We start from the raw sequence: 25,552 nt of genomic DNA on the forward strand, positions 1-25,552 counted from the left end.
ATTGTTAAGAGTTTTGCAGTTCTCTGGAGTGAATAAAGTGGTGCTGGCAAGGGTAGATATTTCAAGGAGAAACATTACAAATATTATTGCTTCCAGGGTAGACATGATGTCACACCACAACTAAACATTACGAGTCCATTTCTTTTTGAAGCTGGCTCACTGAATGAATAATTTGGGATTCAGCTTGATGTTAGGGATTTTAATTTAAAATGACTGCTGCTGGCCCACCGGACTGGGAAATTATGTAAATGAGAATGCTTTGTCTGTAGCCACCGCTCAGTTAGTCACAGAATAAATATGGATCTCAGGCTCCTAACCAGCACTGCTGGAACACTAAACACCGCCCGGCCGCTCTCATGGGTGCATACACGTTCATAAACACCAACCAGCCAGGCGCTCTCATGGGTGCACATGCACATTCACTAGGAACCGCTTCTTTGGAGAATGAAATGTGAACTATTTTGAAAAGGGAAGCCTGGAAGTGGGTGAGTTCAGGCCTGAGGTGACAAAATTCTGAGATGGGCCTTAGGCTTCCCAGCCCCTGGGGTACATGGCCTTCATCCAGTTTTTAGCCACACTCTCGAGCTGTTGTGGAAAGTTACTGTGGATGTAGTTAAGGCCCCACATTAGTTGACCTTAAGTTGTAGAGACTGTTTGGGAGGGTCTGACCCATCATATGAGCCCTTCACTCTGATGTAGAGTTAGGGACAAGTGTGTGAAATAGAGTTGAAGCTTGTGGAGAATTTTGACCTGTTGGATCATTTCCCTGTTGGAGATGAGGTGGCCTCGTGGTAAGAAATGTAGAAGAGAGAATATTGTCAAGATAGACTGATGCTTTCAAACTGTTGAGACAATGGACCCAAAAAGAATGGGCATGCTAGGGAAGAAGAAAGCCAACCAGAGGGGAGCTTCACACAGTGCTGGCAACTTGCAGGATAGAGTGGGAGCCAGAGAGTGATGGGTCCAGGATGGGGGAGGGGGACCGCACCTTCACCTGATAATGATGGGTTAAGAATGGATGAGACCACATCTTGACAAGACAATGATGGGTCAAGAATGGTCCATCTTGAGCCACATCACCTGCTCTGAGAAGTATGTCCCCCCAACTCCAATGGGTGGACCACACCCTGACCAGACAATGTTGTGTCCAGGATGGACTTGGGGGTCCATCCTGAACGACTTCACCTGCTTTGAGAAGTGTGCCCCCCAAGTCTAGGGTGCATGGGTTACACCTTGACCAGATAATAACGGATCAAGGATGCATGGACCACAATTTGACCAGGACTCCTATTCTTCACCTTATTTTGGTGGGCTCATATTTTGAAACTGGTTTCAACAGTAATTCAAATTGTCTGGCTACCTAAGAGTCCAAGGATGCACCCTTCCATTTCTCTTTCTTTTTTCTATTTTATTTATTTCCATGAAAGAGGGGAGTAGGTAAGGAGGGACTGAGGAAGAATGAATGAGTACACCAGGGCTTCTAGCCACTTGCAAACAAACTGCATTGTTCCTTTGGTCTGTCCTTGGTGCCCTTTCCTAGATGAATACACTTGCTCGAGTTTCCCCAGGAAAAGTTAGTGCAACATTCTGTGTGTCTGAACCAGGTGACTCTGAGCAGGAAGATGCAGACACTGAGTTACAGAGTCGCCCATGGTAGGGGCTTAGCAGGGCTGATCTCTCGTGTTGTCACATGTCACTCGCCTGCTCTGAGACGTGCGTCACAGGAAGTGTAGCCACTTTATGAGCATCATAGCTCTACTCACCATCTAGAGGGTTCGAGTCAGTCACTCACTGTGTCTTCTGATCACAGTCAGGAGACACTTGCAAGTGGGTATGTGAGGCTGCTGCTGGCGTTGCCGTGCGGAGCCCTGGGGTGGAACACTTAAGATTAGCTAATGTGGCATGGCCTACTGAGACTTGAACCGTGACCGTGGTCGGTTGTTCTTTCTCGGCTGTTAGGCACATAAAACTTTACATTGTATTCTGGATGATTATCAAGATCTTTAGAACAAGATGATCATAAAGTTTAAAAGAACAACTCCGTAACATTGATGGAAATGTCACATGAGGTACAGAGAAGAGTTAGAATGGCAATATAAATATTTTTATTATTTTATGTAACATTTTCCACTGAAACAGGACTTCTTCAGCTTATAATGGATAGCACATGTCCACAAAATCCTAATGAAGCTTTAAAATATTTTATTTATTTGAGAGGGAAAGAGGGAGGGAGAGAGAAAGAGACACTGAGAGAATGGGTGCACCAGGGCCTCCAGCCACTGCGAACAAACTCCAGACCTATGCGCCACCTTGTGTATCTGGCTTATGTGGGTCCTGGGGAATTGAACCTGGGCCTTAGGCTTTATAGGCAAGTGCCTTACTCGCTAAGCTATCTCTCCAGCCCTGAAAATTGATTTTTTTTTGAACCACCCTGTAAGAGCATACTGAAAGGTAAATGCATTTTGTTCCCCAAATTTGTGAATTTTACATGTTTCTTCAAGTTGCAGTCAAAACAAGCAAACTGAGCAGCGTTTTATGCTGCTATTCCATGCACCGCAGAACAGCGCTGTGGTGCTCTAGGGAGTTTTATTACTGTCAGTTTAAGCCCACTTGCTGCTTCCTACAGTTTGGGAAACAGTTATAGTCACCTTGTTCCTTACTTCCTTTGGAGTTAGACTCAAGATTAGCTCGTAAGTAGAAGATGCAAACACAGATATTTTATTAGTCAAAATAATTTAGAGCTTCCTTTTTGGTTATCAGATGTGACACTGGGTTATTGCACTTAGAAGAGCTTAGGGGACCAGAATACTCCATCTCAGACTTGGAGAATGTTAGAATGCCATCTGGGCCAGCCCACGAATGTGGCGACATGGAGAAGACTCCAGTGTTGTTGTCAAGAAAGAATTACAGTAGGGCTGGAGAGATGGCTTAGCGGTTAAGCGCTTGCCTGTGAAGCCTAAGGACCACGGTTCGAGGCTCAGTTCCCCAGGTCCCACGTTAGCCAGATGCACAAGGGGGCGCACGCATCTGGAGTTTGCTTGCAGAGGCTGGAGGCCCTGGCGTGCCCATTCTCCCTCTCTCCTTCTATCTGTCTTTCTCTCTGTGTCTGTTGCTCTCAAATAAATAAAAAAAAAAAAAAAATTAAAAAAAAGAAAGAAAGAATTACAGTAGTTTTGTATGACTACATCTTAACAGAATGTATTTTAAATTCTCTCCTCTGGACCTGGTGTTGAGTGAGCTCTGGCTCTGAATGGGGGGCATGGCTTGCAGGAGAGGGGAGGGGCCACCCAGGTGCCACAGCAAGAGGCATGGCTCTGTGACCTTGGGTCTCTCAGCCTGTGTTGTCAGGGCAACTTGGACATTTCTGTGCTTGGCTTCTTATCCTGGACCAAATGATAGTAAATACTATTATATTTTTTAAGTAACCAGTTTAGGGAAAGAAAGGAGGCGGTGAGTGGGTGGTGCTTGAAGTTTCCTGTGGTGTTGTGTCTGACCTAAGCAGGAAGCCAGGGCTGTCCACCACGTGTGGCCCTTCAGGTGCCCAGGAGGGGAAAGAGCAAAAGAACTTATACTTGTCATGAAAATTCCCTTTCTCTGAACAAGTAGTCACATTTATTTCTTTTAACATTACTTAGTATTTATTTAAATTTTATTTTGTACACATTTGTGGGGCTCTATCATGATGCTTGTACGTATGTACATTGTGGGATGGTTAAATTGGGCTCATTAGCATATTCAACATCATATGTAGCTATCACTTCCTTATGGTGAGAATATTTAAAATGGACTCTTCAGCAATTTTGAAATACACATAATTGATTGTAGTAACTGCTATGAGTAGATGGCAAAAACTTTCTGAGGGTCATTTCTCCCCTTCCCATGTCCGTCCTGGGCCCTGGTATCTGGTAACTGGCTGCACGTTCTCTACTTTGAGTTTGACATTTTTAGATTTTGGACATAGTAAGTGAGGTCCCACATGCTTGCCCTCCCTCCCTCCCTCCCTCCCTCTCTCTCTCTCTCTCTCTCTCTCCATATATATATATATATATATATCTTTGTGTTTCTGTCTCTATCTCTCCCTTTCTCTGTTCCTCTTTCTCTCTCTGTGTGTCTCTCTCCCCTTGGCTCTTTGTTTCTCTCCCTCCATTTCTTGTCTCCCTCTCCCTTGATATGGGGTTTTGCTATATAGCCTTGGACTCACTCTGGGCTCATGCCAGCTTTGATCTCATGATCCTTCAGCTGAGAGCTGGGATTATATGTGCCTGCCTCATGCTCAGCCCCCCATAGTTCATGTAGATCCTTGTCCCTGGGTTCAGCATGGTTGTCACCAGCGGTGGCATCTCCTCTTCTGAGGCTGGCCACATCCTGCCCACTGTCTGCGCTGCGTTTTCTCTGTGCGCTCATTCTGTGATGGGCTTTCAGTTGTTTGATATCTCAGTAATCACACACTGCCTCATACTCAGTAATCACACTTTTTACATGTGGCTGTCCTTGGGAAATCTCTCTGTGGCTTACATATTTATAAACACTGTGATATGTTTTGGTTCTTCTCATAGACATTTCTTTTATATAAGTATTATCATAGACAGACAAGCTCCTGGGAGGCCAGATTACAAAATTCTGTTGCTATGTACTTGGTGTTTTCTACAAAATAGACCAGCTGCACATATCACAACATATACAATATGCTGTCAGAAGCTTTGTAGTTTACTCTACAAAGTTACTTCTAATAAAATGTTATAAAGGAATGTGATTGTTCTTGACTGAAACAGCAGGCAGCCAGCTGTGGAATGGGGAAGGGGGAGCTCGAAGAGCCACTGTTAATTCGAGGTGGGGTCTCACTCTAGTCCAGGCTGACCTGGAATCTGCTGCGTAGTCTCAGGGTGGCCTCCAACTCACGGTGATCCTCCTACCTCTGCTGGGATCCTCCTACCTCTATAGGACTGGGATTAAAGATGTGTGCCCCTATGCCGACTAGGAAGGGCCACTTTGAAAGGAAAGTTTCCTGTCATGGAAGAGAAGGCAGACTGTAGGAACAGAGGATGGGGAGGAGTGTCATGGAACATGGTCTTCTGGATGTGACATGGCCCTGTGGCATGAATACACACCAGCTGTGGTTGCCTGCCCCAGACTGGCCCAAGATTGGGCCCACTGACATTCCATAGATGGGAGAGTGGCTCATGGAACACCCCTCCCTGAGGAGGGTTGCCAGTGCAGGGGAGTGATTTTATTCAGGGGTACAGCGACTAGTAAGTTGCCCATGTTCTAGTCAGTAATTCACCACCCATGCTCAGGCGAGAGACCCTAATTAAACTCAGTGAGTCACAGAAAATGAAAGGAGGAAGACTAGTTGGGAAGAAGAGACTCAGCAGGAGGGGGAGGTATTGGATAAGAAGGTATGGGGGTGAATATAATCACAATACATTGTGTGCATGTGTGAAATTGTCAGTAAATAAAGTTTTATTGGTACACAGCCTTACTTATCTGTTGCAGTATTGTTTATAGATGCTTTTACACTATCATTTCAACTGCATTGTTGCTATAGAGATTGTGCAGCTACTAAGTATAAAGTATTGACTGTCAGCCCTGCTAATGGGGAAATATTTGCTGAGCCTTGGAGTACAGGAACATTTAGAAATTCAAGTATTGATTTTTTAAAAATCTTAGTTTTTTTTCAGTCCCGGGAATCAAGTGTTCCACCACTGAACTACTGTCCTCAGCCTTGAAGTCTCATTCTTAATAAAAACTGACTTGAGTGGTTCTGGTTTTATCAAGGCTGTTTTCTCTTAAGTTTTATGAAACAAAAATACTCTGTTTAATGGCTGACAATTGATAACTAGATTTGAGGAAACTGCTTACAGTGTACTAGGTGATTGGTGTCCAATATTTTAAAAATAAAAGGCTATTAAAATTCATTGTACATTAATTCATTAATGCTGAGAACACAGCTAATGAGGCATATATAAAGAATTACTGTGTCACAGGCTTATAACTCAGCTGAGCAGTGAAGGTTGGTCACATTATTCAGCTGGCTGTGCCTTTCTTGATAGTCTTACAATAATTATGAATTTTAATTAATTTTCACATTAAAATATCAATGTATTTGAGATTTCACTTTCTACCAATCAATAAGGCTAAGCTGGTAGTCACAGAAATGTTTCGTATTTCTTGTGTCTAAATGGCTGGAGCTCGGTGTACATTGATGGTCATTGACTCATTCTATTTCTCCCTCATAGATTGTGGGTAATAAAACATGAGGCTTTGTTGCAATCGTTTAAATACACATTATCTAATTTGTGGTCAACTTTTTTCTTTTTAACAGACTTGTGGAAGAGAGCAAACTGATTCCACTTATTTTTGAAGTAATTCTGGTAAGAATGAAAGTATGCTTTTGGAATTCAAGTGACATTTTAGATCTTTAACGGTTTTGATCCAGTTGCATGATTAGTTCTCTAGCCCAGAGCCCTGTCCCCAAAGATTGTATGTCCTTATTAACCTCATGAGACTTAGGCTTTCTCACCTGTAACGAATACGACATTCTGAAATTGAGTAGATACTGTTAGAAGGCCTGCCTTATGCAAACCGTCTGCAGTTTATTTCTACTGAATCGATTCTCTTCTTTTTCTCTTCCTCATTCTTTTTTCTTTACCTCTTTCTCCTTTCCCTTCCCTTCCTGTCCCCCACCTCTTACTCTCCTTCCCTCCTCCTTTCTTTCCTTCCTTTCTCTCAGATATCTTACTGTATAGCTCAGGCTGGCCTCATACTTGTGATCTGCTACCTTGGCCTCCTGAGTGATATTATTACAGCTTGTTCCACAGCATTCAGCTATCAAATGTTTGTTTTTTTTTTTTTTAACTCAATAGAATACCTACTTTGAGGCGAGTATATGATGGCAGGGTAGAGGGATCTTATAGGCTGGTCCATGGATCTTACAGAGCTCAGCCTGAACATCAGTGGCCTTGGGGATGGTCTGTGGTCGGAGGTTGTCTTTATTACAACTCAGACTAGCTTGGCTTCCTGGTACCATCTTCTTCCAGTCACAGAATGTGTCTTAGATGAACACCATATACCCGATGATGCCTCCCACCTGTGCAGCTTGGGAGGCAAATGAAGTGGGGCAGAGAGTTGGTTTTCTTTACCTTGGAAAAATGTTATGTAGGTCCTACCTAAGCCTGAGAGTTAGGCTGAATATGGGGTTGAAGCTCATCGTAAAGAAATCTCCTCAGCTACAAACTAGTTCTCCTGTACCTTGATCTGTGTCCCTTTTAGGGGACCTTTACCTCCCGAGTTCCCCTGTACCCGGCCTGTGTCCCCTTTAGGGCACCTTTACCTCCCGAATTCCTCTGTACCTGGCCTATGTCCCCTTTAGGGCACCTTTACCTCCCGAGTTCCCCCGTACCCGGCCTGTGTCCCCTTTAGGGCACCTTTACCTCCCGAGTTCCTCCGTACCTAGCCTGTGTCCCCTTTAGGGGACCTTTACCTACCAAGCTCAGTGATGGCACAAGATACATTGAAAAGGACTTTTTTCCCAGCAGATACCAGCATGCCTCCCTCAGCCATCCTTGCAGCCTTCTCTGTGGTAGTCCAGTATCACGTATTGCACACGGAGACAAGGCTCTCCTTAGTCATCCAAAAATATGTCTACTAATCATGTGTGTGTGACCTTTGGCCTGTGTGGTAAGGAAGTCTTTACTTGTCTTAGCTTCCCATCACCTTCCCCCTGTTAAGCATCACCAGTTTCTTTACTGATCCGTGCTGCAAACAGAATGAACTAAACACTAGCTCGTTTATAAGGAGTGGTAACCCACTTCTCATATTCTGAAGGATGGACTGTCCTGTTGAGGCTGGCTTATAAAGTCCTCCTGAGCACACTTGAAGGGGAAAGGGAGCCGCCTTGGGAAGCCCCCTCTGAGAAAAGACATGCTCTTGGTCTGCTCACCTTTCCCAAGCTCACCTTATGGTACTGTCACCTTGAAGGCACCTAGATCTTGGAGGGGCAACATTCCAACCCCATTACTGAGCTACTTGCCCTGAATGAGGTTTTCGGTGGGAGCAGGAAGCATTCTTAAAGCATGGTTGCAGAAGCAACTTGCTGAATGGATGTAGGAGGGAGGGCAGAGGCTGTGCCACACTGACCGCAATGCTAGAGGGATGTGGGAGGAGGGCAGAGGCTGTGCCACACTGACCGCAGTGCTAGAGGGATGTGGAGGAGGGCAGAGGCTGTGCCACACTGACCGCAATGCTAGAGGGATGTGGAGGAGGGCAGAGGCTGTGCCACACTGACCGCAATGCTAGAGGGATGTGGAGGAGGGCAGAGGCAGCGCCACACTGACCGCAATGCTAGAGGGATGTGGAGGAGGGCAGAGGCTGCGCCACACTGACCGCAATGCTAGAGGGATGTGGAGGAGGGCAGAGGCAGCGCCACACTGACCGCAATGCTAGAGGGATGTGGAGGAGGGCAGAGGCAGCGCCACACTGACCGCAATGCTAGAGGGATGTGGAGGAGGGCAGAGGCTGCGCCACACTGACCGCAATGCTAGAGGGAAGTGGAGGAGGGCAGAGGCTGCGCCACACTGACCGCAGTGCTAGAGGGATGTGGAGGAGGGCAGAGGCTGTGCCACACTGACCGCAGTGCTAGAGGGATGTGGAGGAGGGCAGAGGCTGCGCCACACTGACCGCAATGCGGGAGGGATGTGGAGGAGGGCAGAGGCTGCGCCACACTGACCGCAATGCGGGAGGGATGTGGGAGGCGGGCAGAGGCTGTGCCACACTGACCGCAATGCTAGAGGGATGTGGAGGAGGGCAGAGGCCGTGCCACATGACCGCAGTGCTAGAGGGATGTGGAGGAGGGCAGAGGCTGCGCCACACTGACCGCAATGCTAGAGGGTTGTTGAGGAGGGCAGAGGCCGTGCCACACTGACCGCAATGCGGGAGGGATGTGGGAGGCGGGCAGAGGCTGTGCCACACTGACCGCAGTGCTAGAGGGATGTGGGAAGAGGGCAGAGGCTGTGCCACACTGACCACAGTGCTAGAGGGATGTGGGAAGAGGGCAGAGGCTGTGCCACACTGACCGCAGTGCTAGAGGGATGTGGAGGAGGGCAGAGGCTGTGCCACACTGACCGCAATGCTAGAGGGATGTGGAGGAGGGCAGAGGCTGTGCCACACTGACCGCAGTGCTAGAGGGATGTGGGAAGAGGGCAGAGGCTGTGCCACACTGACCGCAGTGCTAGAGGGATGTGGAGGAGGGCAGAGGCTGTGCCACACTGACCGCAATGCTAGAGGGATGTGGAGGAGGGCAGAGCCGTGCCACACTGACCGCAGTGCTAGAGGGATGTGGAGGAGGGCAGAGGCCGTGCCACACTGACCGCAGTGCTAGAGGGATGTGGAGGAGGGCAGAGGCCGTGCCACACTGACCGCAGTGCTAGAGGGATGTGGAGGAGGGCAGAGGCCGTGCCACACTGACCGCAGTGCTAGAGGGATGTGGAGGAGGGCAGAGGCCGTGCCACACTGACCGCAGTGCTAGAGGGATGTGGAGGAGGCAGAGGCCGTGCCACACTGACCGCAGTGCTAGAGGGATGTGGAGGAGGGCAGAGGCCGTGCCACACTGACCGCAGTGCTAGAGGGATGTGGAGGAGGGCAGAGGCCGTGCCACACTGACCGCAATGCTAGAGGGATGTGGAGGAGGGCAGAGGCCGTGCCACACTGACCGCAATGCTAGAGGGATGTGGAGGAGGGCAGAGGCCGCGCCACACTGACCGCAATGCTGGAGAAATGTGGAGGAGGGCAGAGGCCGTGCCACACTGACCGCAATGCTGGAGGGATGTGGAGGAGGGCAGAGGCTGTGCCACACTGACCGCAATGCTAGAGGGATGTGGAGGAGGGCAGAGGCTGTGCCACACTGACCGCAGTGCTAGAGGGATGTGGAGGAGGGCAGAGGCTGTGCCACACTGACCGCAATGCTGGAGGGATGTGGAGGAGGGCAGAGGCTGTGCCACACCGACCGCAATGCTAGAGGGATGTGGAGGAGGGCAGAGGCTGTGCCACACTGACCGCAATGCTGGAGGGATGTGGAGGAGGGCAGAGGCTGCGCCACACTGACCGCAATGCTGGAGGGATGTGGAGGAGGGCAGAGGCCGCGCCACACTGACCGCAGTGCTAGAGGGATGTGGAGGAGGGCAGAGGCTGTGCCACTCTGACCGCAATGCTAGAGGGATGTGGAGGAGGGCAGAGGCTGTGCCACTCTGACCGCAGTGCTAGAGGGATGTGGAGGAGGGCAGAGGCCGCGCCACACTGACCGCAGTGCTAGAGGGATGTGGAGGAGGGCAGAGGCCGCGCCACACTGACCGCAGTGCTAGAGGGATGTGGAGGAGGGCAGAGGCCGCGCCACACTGACCGCAGTGCTGGAGGGATGTGGAGGAGGGCAGAGGCCGTGCCACACTGACCGCAATGCTGGAGGGATGTGGAGGAGGGCAGAGGCCGTGCCACACTGACCGCAATGCTAGAGGGATGTGGAGGAGGGCAGAGGCTGTGCCACACTGACCGCAATGCTAGAGGGAAGTGGAGGAGGGCAGAGGCTGTGCCACACTGACCGCAATGCTAGAGGGATGTGGAGGAGGGCAGAGGCTGTGCCACACTGACCGCAATGCTAGAGGGATGTGGAGGAGGGCAGAGGCTGTGCCACACTGACCGCAGTGCTAGAGGGATGTGGAGGAGGGCAGAGGCTGCGCCACACTGACCGCAGTGCTAGAGGGATGTGGAGGAGGGCAGAGGCTGCGCCACACTGACCGCAGTGCTAGAGGGATGTGGAGGAGGGCAGAGGCTGCGCCACACTGACCGCAGTGCTAGAGGGATGTGGAGGAGGGCAGAGGCTGTGCCACACTGACCGCAGTGCTAGAGGGATGTGGAGGAGGGCAGAGGCTGTGCCACACTGACCACGATGCTAGAGGGATGTGGAGGAGGGCAAAGGCTGCGCCACACTGACCGCAGTGCTAGAGGGATGTAGAGGAGGGCAGAGGCTGTGCCACACTGACCGCAGTGCTAGAGGGATGTGGAGGAGGGCAGAGGCTGTGCCACACTGACCGCAATGCTAGAGGGATGTGGAGGAGGGCAGAGGCTGTGCCACACTGACCGTAGTGCTAGAGGGATGTGGAGGAGGGCAGAGGCTGCGCCACACTGACCGCAATGCTAGAGGGATGTGGAGGAGGGCAGAGGCTGCGCCACACTGACCGCAATGCTAGAGGGATGTGGAGGAGGGCAGAGGCTGTGCCACACTGACCGTAGTGCTAGAGGGATGTGGAGGAGGGCAGAGGCTGTGCTACACTGACCATAGTGCTAGAGGGATGTGGAGGAGGGCAGAGGCTGTGCCACACTGACCGCAGTGCTAGAGGGATGTGGAGGAGGGCAGAGGCTGTGCCACTCTGACCGCAGTGCTAGAGGGATGTGGAGGAGGGCAGAGGCTGTGCCACACTGACTGCGGTGCTAGAGGGATGTGGAGGAGGGCAGAGGCTGTGCCACACTGACCGCAATGCTAGAGGGATGTGGAGGAGGGCAGAGGCTGTGCCACACTGACCGTAGTGCTAGAGGGATGTGGAGGAGGGCAGAGGCTGTGCTACACTGACCATAGTGCTAGAGGGATGTGGAAGAGGGCAGAGGCTGTGCCACACTGACCGCAGTGCTAGAGGGATGTGGAGGAGGGCAGAGGCTGTGCCACACTGACCGCAGTGCTAGAGGGATGTGGAGGAGGGCAGAGGCTGTGCCACACTGACCGCAGTGCTAGAGGGATGTGGAGGAGGGCAGAGGCTGTGCCACACTGACCGCAGTGCTAGAGGGAAGTGGAGGAGGGCAGAGGCTGTGCCACACTGACCGCAGTGCTAGAGGGATGTGGAGGAGGGCAGAGGCTGTGCCACACTGACCGCAATGCTAGAGGGATGTGGAGGAGGGCAGAGGCTGTGCCACACTGACCGCAGTGCTAGAGGGATGTGGAGGAGGGCAGAGGCCGTGCCACACTGACTGCAATGCTAGAGGGATGTGGAGGAGGGCAGAGGCCGTGCCACACTGACTGCAATGCTAGAGGGATGTGGAGGAGGGCAGAGGCCGTGCCACACTGACCGCAATGCTAGAGGGATGTGGAGGAGGGCAGAGGCTGCGCCACACTGACCTCAGTGCTAGAGGGATGTGGAGGAGGGCAGAGGCCGTGCCACACTGACTGCAATGCTAGAGGGATGTGGAGGAGGGCAGAGGCCGTGCCACACTGACCGCAATGCTAGAGGGATGTGGAGGAGGGCAGAGGCTGTGCCACACTGACCGCAGTGCTAGAGGGATGTGGAGGAGGGCAGAGGCTGTGCCACACTGACCGCAGTGCTAGAGGGATGTGGAGGAGGGCAGAGGCTGTGCCACACTGACCGCAATGCTAGAGGGATGTGGGAGAAGGGCAGAGGCTGTGCCACACTGACCGCAATGCTAGAGGGATGTGGAGGAGGGCAGAGGCTGTGCCACACTGACCGCAATGCTAGAGGGATGTAGAGGAGGGCAGAGGCTGTGCCACACTGACCACAATGCTAGAGGGATGTGGACTAGGGCAGAGGCCGTGCCACACTGACCTCAGTGCTAGAGGGATTTGGAGGAGGGCAGAGGCTGTGCCACACTGACCGCAGTGCTAGAGGGATGTGAAGGAGGGCAGAGGCTGTGCCACACTGACCGCAGTGCTAGAGGGAGGTGGAGGAGGGCAGAGGCTGTGCCACACTGACCGCAGTGCTAGAGGGAAGTGGAGGAGGGCAGAGGCTGTGCCACACTGACCGCAGTGCTAGAGGGTTGTGGAGGAGGGCAGAGGCTGTGCCACACTGACCGCAATGCTAGAGGGATGTGGGAGGAGGGCAGAGGCCGTGCCACACTGACCGCAATGCTAGAGGGATGTGGGAGGAGGGCAGAGGCCGTGCCACACTGACCGCAATGCTAGAGGGATGTGGAGGAGGGCAGAGGCTGTGCCACACTGACCTCAGTGCTAGAGGGATGTGGAGGAGGGCAGAGGCTGTGCCACACTGACCTCAGTGCTAGAGGGATGTGGAGGAGGGCAGAGGCTGTGCCACACTGACCGCAGTGCTAGAGGGAGGTGGAGGAGGGCAGAGGCTGTGCCACACTGACCGCAGTGCTAGAGGGTTGTGGAGGAGGGCAGAGGCTGTGCCACACTGACCGCAATGCTAGAGGGATGTGGAGGAGGGCAGAGGCTGCGCCACACTGACCTCAGTGCTAGAGGGATGTGGAGGAGGGCAGAGGCTGTGCCACACTGACCGCAGTGCTAGAGGGATGTGGAGGAGGGCAGAGGCTGTGCCACACTGACCGCAATGCTAGAGGGATGTGGGAGGAGGGCAGAGGCCGTGCCACACTGACCGTAGTGCTAGAGGGATGTGGAGGAGGGCAGAGGCTGTGCCACACTGACCGCAGTGCTAGAGGGATGTGGGAGGAGGGCAGAGGCCGTGCCACACTGACCGTAGTGCTAGAGGGATGTGGAAGAGGGCAGAGGCTGTGCCACACTGACCGCAGTGCTAGAGGGATGTGGAGGAGGGCAGAGGCTGTGCCACACTGACCGCAGTGCTAGAGGGATGTGGAGGAGGGCAGAGGCTGTGCCACACTGACCGCAGTGCTAGAGGGATGTGGAGGAGGGCAGAGGCTGTGCCACACTGACCGCAGTGCTAGAGGGAAGTGGAGGAGGGCAGAGGCTGTGCCACACTGACCGCAGTGCTAGAGGGATGTGGAGGAGGGCAGAGGCTGTGCCACACTGACCGCAATGCTAGAGGAATGTGGAGGAGGGCAGAGGCTGTGCCACACTGACCGCAGTGCTAGAGGGATGTGGAGGAGGGCAGAGGCCGTGCCACACTGACTGCAATGCTAGAGGGATGTGGAGGAGGGCAGAGGCCGTGCCACACTGACTGCAATGCTAGAGGGATGTGGAGGAGGGCAGAGGCCGTGCCACACTGACCGCAATGCTAGAGGGATGTGGAGGAGGGCAGAGGCTGCGCCACACTGACCTCAGTGCTAGAGGGATGTGGAGGAGGGCAGAGGCCGTGCCACACTGACTGCAATGCTAGAGGGATGTGGAGGAGGGCAGAGGCCGTGCCACACTGACCGCAATGCTAGAGGGATGTGGAGGAGGGCAGAGGCTGTGCCACACTGACCGCAGTGCTAGAGGGATGTGGAGGAGGGCAGAGGCTGTGCCACACTGACCGCAATGCTAGAGGGATGTGGAGGAGGGCAGAGGCTGTGCCACACTGACCGCAATGCTAGAGGGATGTGGGAGAAGGGCAGAGGCTGTGCCACACTGACCGCAATGCTAGAGGGATGTGGAGGAGGGCAGAGGCTGTGCCACACTGACCGCAATGCTAGAGGGATGTAGAGGAGGGCAGAGGCTGTGCCACACTGACCACAATGCTAGAGGGATGTGGACTAGGGCAGAGGCCGTGCCACACTGACCTCAGTGCTAGAGGGATTTGGAGGAGGGCAGAGGCTGTGCCACACTGACCGCAGTGCTAGAGGGATGTGAAGGAGGGCAGAGGCTGTGCCACACTGACCGCAGTGCTAGAGGGAGGTGGAGGAGGGCAGAGGCTGTGCCACACTGACCGCAGTGCTAGAGGGAAGTGGAGGAGGGCAGAGGCTGTGCCACACTGACCGCAGTGCTAGAGGGTTGTGGAGGAGGGCAGAGGCTGTGCCACACTGACCGCAATGCTAGAGGGATGTGGGAGGAGGGCAGAGGCCGTGCCACACTGACCGCAATGCTAGAGGGATGTGGGAGGAGGGCAGAGGCCGTGCCACACTGACCGCAATGCTAGAGGGATGTGGAGGAGGGCAGAGGCTGTGCCACACTGACCTCAGTGCTAGAGGGATGTGGAGGAGGGCAGAGGCTGTGCCACACTGACCTCAGTGCTAGAGGGATGTGGAGGAGGGCAGAGGCTGTGCCACACTGACCGCAGTGCTAGAGGGAGGTGGAGGAGGGCAGAGGCTGTGCCACACTGACCGCAGTGCTAGAGGGTTGTGGAGGAGGGCAGAGGCTGTGCCACACTGACCGCAATGCTAGAGGGATGTGGGAGGAGGGCAGAGGCCGTGCCACACTGACCTCAGTGCTAGAGGGATGTGGAGGAGGGCAGAGGCTGTGCCACACTGACCGCAGTGCTAGAGGGATGTGGAGGAGGGCAGAGGCTGTGCCACACTGACCGCAGTGCTAGAGGAATGTGGAGGAGGGCAGAGGCTGTGCCACACTGACCGCAGTGCTAGAGGGATGTGGAGGAGGGCAGAGGCTGTGCCACACTGACCGCAGTGCTAGAGGGATGTGGAGGAGGGCAGAGGCTGTGCCACACTGACCGCAATGCTAGAGGGATGTGGAGGAGGGCAGAGGCTGTGCCACACTGACCGCAGTGCTAGAGGGATGTGGGAGGAGGGCAGAGGCCGTGCCACACTGACCACAGTGCTAGAGGGATGTGGGAGGAGGGCAGAGGCCGTGCCACACTGACCACAGTGCTAGAGGGATGTGGAGGAGGGCAGAGGCTGTGCCACACTGACCGCAATGCTAGAGGGATGTGGAGGAGGGCAGAGGCTGTGCCACACTGACCGCAATGCTAGAGGGATGTGGGAGAAGGGCAGAGGCTGTGCCACACTGACCGCAATGCTAGAGGGATGTGGAGGAGGGCAGAGGCTGTGCCACACTGACCGCAATGCTAGAGGGATGTAGAGGAGGGCAGAGGCCGTGCCACACTGACCTCAGTGCTAGAGGGATTTGGAGGAGGGCAGAGGCTGTGCCACACTGACCGCAGTGCTAGAGGGATGTGGAGGAGGGCAGAGGCTGTGCCACACTGACCACAATGCTAGAGGGATGTGGAGGAGGGCAGAGGCCGTGCCACACTGACCTCAGTGCTAGAGGGATTTGGAGGAGGGCAGAGGCTGTGCCACACTGACCGCAGTGCTAGAGGGATGTGGAGGAGGGCAGAGGCTGTGCCACACTGACCGCAGTGCTAGAGGGAGGTGGAGGAGGGCAGAGGCTGTGCCACACTGACCGCAGTGCTAGAGGGAAGTGGAGGTGGGCAGAGGCTGTGCCACACTGACCGCAGTGCTAGAGGGTTGTGGAGGAGGGCAGAGGCTGTGCCACACTGACCGCAATGCTAGAGGGATGTGGGAGGAGGGCAGAGGCCGTGCCACACTGACCGCAATGCTAGAGGGATGTGGGAGGAGGGCAGAGGCCGTGCCACACTGACCGCAATGCTAGAGGGATGTGGAGGAGGGCAGAGGCTGTGCCACACTGACCTCAGTGCTAGAGGGATGTGGAGGAGGGCAGAGGCTGTGCCACACTGACCTCAGTGCTAGAGGGATGTGGAGGAGGGCAGAGGCTGTGCCACACTGACCGCAGTGCTAGAGGGAGGTGGAGGAGGGCAGAGGCTGTGCCACACTGACCGCAGTGCTAGAGAGTTGTGGAGGAGGGCAGAGGCTGTGCCACACTGACCGCAATGCTAGAGGGATGTGGGAGGAGGGCAGAGGCCGTGCCACACTGACCTCAGTGCTAGAGGGATGTGGAGGAGGGCAGAGGCTGTGCCACACTGACCGCAGTGCTAGAGGGATGTGGAGGAGGGCAGAGGCTGTGCCACACTGACCGCAGTGCTAGAGGGATGTGGAGGAGGGCAGAGGCTGTGCCACACTGACCGCAGTGCTAGAGGGATGTGGAGGAGGGCAGAGGCTGTGCCACACTGACCGCAATGCTAGAGGGATGTGGAGGAGGGCAGAGGCTGTGCCACACTGACCGCAGTGCTAGAGGGATGTGGGAGGAGGGCAGAGGCCGTGCCACACTGACCACAGTGCTAGAGGGATGTGGAGGAGGGCAGAGGCTGTGCCACACTGACCGCAATGCTAGAGGGATGTGGAGGAGGGCAGAGGCCATGCCACACTGACCACAGTGCTAGAGGGATGTGGAGGAGGGCAGAGGCTGTGCCACACTGACCACAGTGCTAGAGGGGTTTTGCAGGTAGTAGCTGATGGGAGGGCAAAAGGAGATGAAGGAATGCTTTTGGAGTTGCGCGTTGAGGAATTTAATCTGGGGTATGTGGGTACATGTATATCTATCATATCAGTACATATATCAATCTAAAATATGGAGTATGTTTTTATATATCATGTGGGCACATATACCTCTATCATTTGAATATATTTATATATATTTATCTGTCATGTGGGTATATATATATCTATTGTGTGACATACATAATACCTGTGTGTGCACATATTTATCTGCCACATGGCTACACACATACATACACACACATATATAAGTATATACACACATGCATACACACACACCCATATATATATATCTGCCACAATGCTACATATATATCATGTGGGTACATATATATCTATCATGTCAGGTATCTATTTACCTCTTATGTGGGTATATACATATCTATCATGTGTGGCATCTACTATATACCTGTCATGTGGGTACATGCATATTTGCTGTGTGGGTACATACATATCTGTCATGGGGATACATATCTGTCATGTGGGTACACAGGTATCTACCATGTGTGTCCATATATATCTGTCATGTGGTGTATATATATACATATACATATATATATACACATACATATATATATATATAATATATGGGATATACATATAAAATATGTGATATACTCACACACATATATATCATGTGGGCACATATTTCTTGCATGGTTCCTCTTGATGCTACCTTCACTGGATTGAGTCTAGTCATGTACCCCACTGGGTCTGCATGTACTTCCAGAGATGATTCGTTAATGAGGGCTCTTACCTAACTCATAGTTGATCCAGCAGTAGGCACAGGGCAAGAACCAAAGCTGTCTACAATGAGCCTCAGTTGGCACACATTTGCAAAGTGATGTTCTAGACAATCCAGAACTAGGTCGGGCCCTCATGTGAAGACGTGATTTATCTTCTCTCTGTGGTGAGACTGTCTCTAACTAACTCTGGTCAAGTCAGTTCCTTTTGTGGTGGATAAAAATTCTCACTCTCCCTGAAGTACTTGTGCTGGAGAAAACCCTATGTGTGAAAAGCCTCCCTGTTTCTGTTCCGTCTGTAAACAGAAGCATGGCCCTAGGTAGAGTCGGCAACCCTGGACTGTGTGGAGGCGTCACTGCTGCCTCTCCAGCAGTCACAGCAGTGCTCAGAGTAGGGTCCTCTTGGTGAGAAGTGTGTGTGGTGCCTCTGGTCACCTCAGCTCAACTCCCAGGTGTGAGGGAACTCAACATAGTAGAAGAGATGTGCAAAAGTCTTCACTGGGCACATGCACGCACACATATGCACGCTGGACCAAAGCCTGGGAATGTGAAAAGTAAGAGAAAGTTGCTAACTGTTATTAAAGTCTTTATTGTGATCTTTGGCTGCAACCACAGGGTCTCAATGTAGACACTTCATTCCTGTGGGTTGCCTGACTCACCGTCATGTGTTAAGTACCTCACAAGTGAGTAGAAGGTGACATCTAGTCAGCAGGGCAGGAGCTTAGCCGGTCCTAGCTGCATGGCCTCTCTGGCAGGATGCCCTTACCCTAAGAGAACAGCTCTGGGCTGGGTTTCTTGTAGGACACAACTGATCTCAAGGCTGCTAACAAGTGAAGGGTGAGAGTCTGAAGTCACTGTCGATGGGGTGGGATTTGGATGTCCTTGAAGAGCATTATGTAATTCCTCTTCTACTTTTGTCTTTCTTGAGACATATAATCTGTCTTTTCTTCTTATAGGCACATCTTCTGATCAATGCAGCATCTTTGCAGACATTATATTGTGAACTATTACCTTGTCCTTTCAAAAATTTTGTCACCCAGCTATATATAATGTAGTATTTTATTGACTCCAGAGTGCACACTTTTTAATATTCTAACATTTCTGAAAGTGAGCTATACTTTCCAACTTAATGACCTTTTACAGTTGCTCTAAGCCAGATGACCTGCTTGCCATTGCCTTAACCAGTTTATCTCACTTTTATTTTTCTTTCTGTAAATGCCTGAGAGTGACATATTACAAAAATTCATGTCTGGATAAGTCTAAAAATTCTTTCAATAAAAAGAAGGTAAAAACGCCAATAAGAAACCATGTCATAGTTTAATTGGCAACATTTTTCTTTCTTAACACTGGGTAAAATGATGCATTTCCAAATGGATGGATCTTGAGAGTCTATGTTGCAGTGATGTTTGCTGTCTGAGTCTGGGGGCCTGGGTGGTGTCCAGTATGTATGTGTAAGCTTCTGGCAGAATGTGATCCAATTAAGGTGTAATGAGACGATTGTGTGGGACCCTGCCTTCTAGCCACCCATTAACAAAACAGGCATATGGGTGCTAGTCGCCGTGACCTCTTGCTGACTTCATGCGGTAAGAGTCGGCTGTACATATGTGGGCTTGCAAGGCCTTGGAACTTGGTTCCTTGCCAACCATGCACCTTTTCCTAGTGTCCTTCAGTAAGAAGGTCCTTCTGTGTCTTCTGATGGGCAGGGCTTTCTTGCAGCTTCTCTCCCGTGCCTTGGCATTGGAGACCGTTGCAGTGAGGAGAGAATGCTGAATTTGGTGTCCTGTTTGGGCAGATGAGCCATGTAGGCCTCTCAGGAGGGGCATGCAGGCCTGGGACTGCTAAACCTGGAGTTCAGTAAGAAAGCGATGGAGAGCGGCTTTGGTTTTGTTTTTTTTTTTTTTTTTTCTGGGGGTGTGTGTGGGGGGGACTCAAAGCTATGTCTAATTTGGAGTAACTTTTCAGAAGGTGCCATGCTACTTCCGGTCCATATGGCCAATGCAGAGGTCCTCTGAATTAACCTTGAGAAGAGACCCAGGTGTAAGTGCCTCACTGGGTTTGAGGGAAAGGCAGATGATTCTACCCAGAAGAGGGAGTGGTGACTCTTGTGAGCCAGAAGAGTTTGTGTGTGTGTGTGTGGGTGGGTGGGGGTCTCTCAAACGTGACCTTGAAACAATGCGTCAAGGGCAGAAAATGAGTTAGAAAGGGAAGACACTGGTGAGTACTTAGTGAACCCAAACAGCGGAGCCGAGGCCAGGGGAGTGGAGGAGGAGAGCAGTAGTTTGGAAGGAACCTGACAAACCATTATGTGATGGTTTTTCCTGCTTGGCTTTGCAAAGAATGTACCTTCAAAGTGGCATGGCCACCCTAGTATGTCACAGACAGTGTGTTCTAGGGAGAGGTGGACTGGCTGACTGTGGGCCTGGAACTTGTTTAGAATCAGGATGAAGGCTGCGGTTACCTGGCAAGGATTCTCCACACTGCTCAGTTACTGCGGGTCTCAGGGAGTGAGGCTGTGAGGTCAGCCAGAGGGTCGGACTGCGGGGAAGACAGCTGGTTTGTGCAGTTTCATTTAAGGCCCCAGGAGGTCTCTCACCCGCAGAGAAGTTTCTTGCAGTGCCCCGAGTCCAGATCACCACGTCGGCCTGAACCAGTTCGGGCGGAGGTCAGCTGCTTTCCCCGCCCGCCCATCTGGCTGCCTGGTGCTGTCAGCGCACGCGGGGTGCTCCTGCTGATGGGCCGTGTGGGGGGCGGCACCCACCCTGCAGGGTGGGATGGCGTGGTGAGCAGTCTGCGGCCCCCTGGCCTCCTCCATGGCTTGGCCTGCCAAAAGCAGGGAGACGCAGCTGGGGCTGAATCCTGGCTGAATGTGACTTCCTGAAGGACATGAGTTGGTGAGGACTTACTTGGCTTTTAAGTGTAGGATTCCCGGGTGAACAGGATGAGCAATGCTCTTTTTCCTACTTTGCCACTTTCCAAAGCAGAAGTTGCTTGAAAATGTGTCTTAAGTGTAAAATTGGACATATCAGCCTCTGGATATGGCTATAACTCTAATCTCTCATTTTATTCCAGTGGTGTGTGTTGTGGCTACTTCCATCAATCATTTTAATACCAGGCAATATAGGCAAACTCTATTTTACAAGGAAAAAAATCTTTATTCATGACAGATTTTCTAATATGGGCCAAAACACGCCTGTCACGATGCTTTATGTGCCTGCTCCTAGACAAACAGCGTTGAGCAATTTCAGTGGCAAATGTGAACAATAAAAGTGTGATTAGCAGAACACACGTTCGACAACAATATTGTTTGAGCAGTTCTCGAGGATGGCAGTTGGAGCCAGCTTCAGTAAATCTTTCCAGTCAACTGTGTCTTTAGAAGAGTGTCTTTATGGCCACTGGTGCCTAAAGTTCTGTGTCGCGAGAGACGAGGGAGCAGGCTGACTGGTGCTGTGCAGCGAAGGCGTGGAGTCCCGCACCCTCATTAGGCTGTTCCAGTCATTTACTCCGGCTGCAGCGGGGAGGATGCTGGCAAACCCATGCAGTGTTACAGACATGGGCAATTATGTGCTGTTAACAGGATCCTGACATGCTCAGGGGCAAAAACTTCTAAAATAAATCAAGATTTGTTTAAAATTTCAAAAGACATAGGAAAGTATCTACACCAGTTACCTTCTCAACGCAGGGACAAGATAGCTGACAAAGCTCAGGGGTTCTTTCAGTGAGCTGTGGCAGGTCACAGTCCATCCTGGTGGGGAAGGTGTGGTGAGGAGCTCGAGAAAGCTGCTCACAGTCACTTACAGTGAAGAAACAGTGATGAATGCTGTTACTCAGCCAGCTCCCTGTATACATCTCAGGAGCCTAACTCATGGAATGGTACCTCCCACAGTTAAGGTGGGTTTTCCTGCCTCAATTAACCTAATCAAGATAATCCCTCACAGGCGTGCCCAGAAGCTAATCTACTCATCCCTCACAGGTGGTTCTAACACCTGTCACATTGACAGTATCAACCCTCTCGGTGATTTAGGAAGGTACTTCCACATTTATGCAGGAATACCTTCTGGATGAAGGGACGAATCTCATTCTCTTAATGTACGCGGTGCCTGCAGATGTGACTGCCCCTGGTCAACCCCAGCCACTGCAGTTTGAAAATGGGTGGCTCACCTCCAAGCCTCTTAGCTGTCATCAACTTGTATTTGAAGAACATCTGTCAGTGGCCGAGATGCCCTCTGCTGATACCTGGTTGAATGAAAGAAAATGCTAGTTGCGCTAAGGAAGATGACCGTAGACCAGCGCGCAGGCTGGCGCGTAACTCACTTCTGCATGGGCAGGTCAGCTGGCTTCACAGAGGACAGCCTTTTAAAGACAGACCCACATACATCCCTAAATAAAATAGCAAAAGTAGTATAGCCTGTCTTGGTCACGCATGGACATATTGCAGCTGGGCTCCATGTGCCTTTTCCCAATCTTGAGTTTTGTCGTTGCTGTAATTTGGATCTGCAAGGTTCCCCAAAGGCTAAAAGGTCTGTTTCCCAGCTGTGACACTGAGAGATTGGGGAGCTCTGGTGGGCTGGGGCTTGACTGGACAGGGTTAGGTCAGTGGGTCCATGCCCTCGAAGGTGGGAGTGGGGCCCTGGATTCCTTTCCTCTCTTTTGCCCTTCCTCCCTTCCTCTTTACCCCAGCATACTCCTATCCTAACATGCTTCCTTGGCATAGGCCCAATGGGGCTAAGTAACCAGGATTGAAACCATGAGCCAAAACAAACTTTCCTATCTCTCTTGGGTAATTTCTTTAGCACCAAGTAGCTGGCCAGTACTACCATCCATCATCATTCTTTCTTTGAGATATTTTATTTATTTGTGTATTTGAGACAGACAGAGAGAGAGAGAGAGAGAGAGAGAGAGAGAGAGAGAGAATGGGCATACCAGGCCCTCCAGCCATTGCAAATGAACTCCAGACAGATGTGCCACCTTGTGTATCTAGCTTATGTAATTACTGGGCAATCGAACCTGGGTCCTTAGGCTTCACAGGCTCGCGCCATAACTGTCAAGCTATTTCTCCAGTCCTTAACTCTTTTTCAAAAAATACCTTATTATATTTTTTTGCAAGAAGAGAGAGCGAGAGAATATGGGCACTCCAGGGCCTCTTTTCACTGCAAATGAACTCAAGACACGTGTAACTTTGTGCATCTGTCTGCATGTGGGTACTGGGGAATCAAACCTGTGTCAGTAGGCTTTGCAAGTAAGCGCAGTTAACCACACAGCTATCTGTCCAGCCCATTTCAACTCTTGATTGAGAAAAATGGAAAGACAAAAGAAAAGACGTGTTTTCAGTGTGACATAAAACGGTGGCTTGTCTGTGGGACGTCTGTCTCATCAGCATTCCTACTGAGCTTCCTTCCTCACGCTGCACTGTCTGGGCCTGGGCATTGGTCACTAGCCATTTCCATCTCAGGCTTATGTTGAGAAATGCTTCCTATTATCAGATATTAACCAGCCACGTAGTCCAAACCACGTGTATTGGGGCCCACTGAAGGCTGGAACGGGCCGGATAACTTAGCGGATGCGAAGACGTCCAGAAGAACCCGACGTCAAGTCAGAGTTGCCCATTCTCTGTGTCATCACTGGATGGTGTTGCCTCCGAGTCTCTCAGCAACACAGCAGTCCAAGGCGGGTCAGGGCCAAAGCGTGGAGAGCACCCACCTCTCAGGAAAGACAAAAAGTCAGCGAGGAGTGCTTCTGATGAAAGCGGCAGCCTGTCTCTCATCTCTCTCAGCATTTGCCTTGATGCTGTCCAGAAAGATCCAGGAGAGGCAGATTCTGTGCTCACCAGGGCCTACTGAGGATTTTCGGGCTGACGGTTTGCAGATTTGTGGGGAAAGTAAAGCCTTTTGAGCAGCTCTAGCAAGTAAACTTGTATTTGGGGTTTGTTAGACGTGCCAACCTGGAAAGAGACCCTGACGCAAAACCTGGAAGGGAGAGTTACTAACAGGGCTTTTAGACTTGGAGTTTCAGTAGTGAAAGTAACACCCACTTATAATTCTAAATAATGCAGAAATGTCTGGAAAATCATGTTAAGGATTCTCATGATTCCATGGCCTATAGCTTGAAGCATGTTCTCCCCAGTGCTTTTTAAACACATGCATTGTATCTGTCTTATCTTTATTTTTTTTTTGGATTTTTTTTTTGGGGGGTAGGGTCTCACTCTAGCCCAGGCTGGAGGCCCAGACTGTGCTCTAACTCATGATGATCCTCCTACCTCTGCTTCCCCAGTGCTGGGATTAAAGACATGTGTCCTCATACCCAGCTTATCTTATTTTCTTTAAAGTGAGCCAAAGTCCATATGGAATTTATCTTTTTGGCTTGTGTATGTGTGTGCTGTGTGTTTGTGTTTATGACGTGTGTGCATACGGATGGGCGTGTGTGAGGTCAGAGGGTGACTGGGTGCGTCCATCCTTGCCTTTCACCTTGTTTGAGACAGGGTCTCTTATGGTTTGCTGCTGTGAATGCCAGGCTAGCTATCCTGGGAGCTTCGGGATTTTCACTTTGCCTCGCACTGTGGTGGGCATGTCGGGATTTGGGGATTATAGATGTATGTAGCACTAGTGGTGTCTGGCTTTATTTTGGACTCTGGCAATCAAAACTCGGGTGGTCAGGCTTGTGCTGCAAGCGTGTTACATTGAGCTGTCTCCCCGCCCTAACTTCCTGTTGTCATGTCCGTGGCAACAGGGTTGATTGCGTGAGTGTCTGTGTCCTTGTTGGCCCTCGTGTTCTTCGTGATATTTCACTGGATGTGACAGTTAATCTAGGGTTATCCACTTTGTAAGATTTAGAATCACATGGGAACAAATCTCTGGTCATGGCTGTGAGGAATTTTCTAGATGAGATGTCTTGAGGTGGGGACCCCACCCTAACTGCGGGCAGCACAGCCCATGGGCTGGCCCCTGGAGTGCATAAAAGGAGAGAGCTGGCTGAGCACCAGCACCCATCGCTCCGGGCTTCCTTGCTGGAAGCTGAAGTGATGCTGACGTTCGGCTTCTTCAGTAACCCCACCCAGCCTGCATGATGGACTAACCCTGGAAACCAACACTTTCCCAGGCTGCTTCCAGTTGGGTGTGCTGTCCCGGCCATGAGAGTGACTGGTACATTGGGTCAGCACCTCTTTTTTTTATTTTTATTTTTATTTTTTTAATTTTTATTAGCATTTTCCATGATTATAAAAAAATATCCCATGGTAATTCCCTCCCAACTTTCTCCTTTGAAATTCCATTCTCCATCATATTACCTCCCCATCACAATCATTGTACTTACATATATACAATATCAACCTATTAAGTACCCTCCTCCCTTCCTTTCTCTTCCCTTTATGTCTCCTTTTTAACTTACTGGCCTCTGCTACTAAGTATTTTCATTCTCATGCAGAAGCCCAGTCATTCTGTAGCTAGGATCCACATATGAGAGAAGCACTTCTTGATTAAACTGGTTGGTCGACATTTCCAGTCAGATTTTCCTACACCTGTGGGGAACCTTTTATTTTTGTGCCCCTGCTCCAGTGAACTGCAGACTGATCCCTCATCTCCTCTATTAGATTTATAGGTGTACAGCTCATTTTTATTCCTGCTGCTTCATTTTATTCTAAATGAAACTATATTCTCAATTAGTCACACGGCTCATTGTTGGGGTGTAGAAATGCAGTTGGGCTTTTTGCATGTGTAAGTGTGAATGATGTGTGTGCACAGGTGTGTGAGTGTGTGAGAGTGTGT

General features: G+C 51.3%; 1 protein-coding gene across 2 annotated transcripts in view; it reads left to right on the forward strand.

Annotated features, from left to right (window-relative positions):
- The window catches only part of Ulk4 (unc-51 like kinase 4), a 345,903-nt gene that overhangs the window by 168,313 nt on the left and 152,038 nt on the right, over positions 1 to 25,552 (forward strand). For both annotated transcript variants that reach the window (XM_045136900.1, XM_045136901.1), the window contains one exon: positions 6,323 to 6,371. In XM_045136900.1, coding sequence (XP_044992835.1) covers positions 6,323 to 6,371 — 49 coding nt within the window. The remainder of the gene's footprint in view (positions 1 to 6,322; positions 6,372 to 25,552) is intronic.

Source organism: Jaculus jaculus, chromosome 17, assembly GCF_020740685.1.
Source record: "Jaculus jaculus isolate mJacJac1 chromosome 17, mJacJac1.mat.Y.cur, whole genome shotgun sequence".
NCBI classification, from domain to species: domain Eukaryota; kingdom Metazoa; phylum Chordata; class Mammalia; order Rodentia; family Dipodidae; genus Jaculus; species Jaculus jaculus.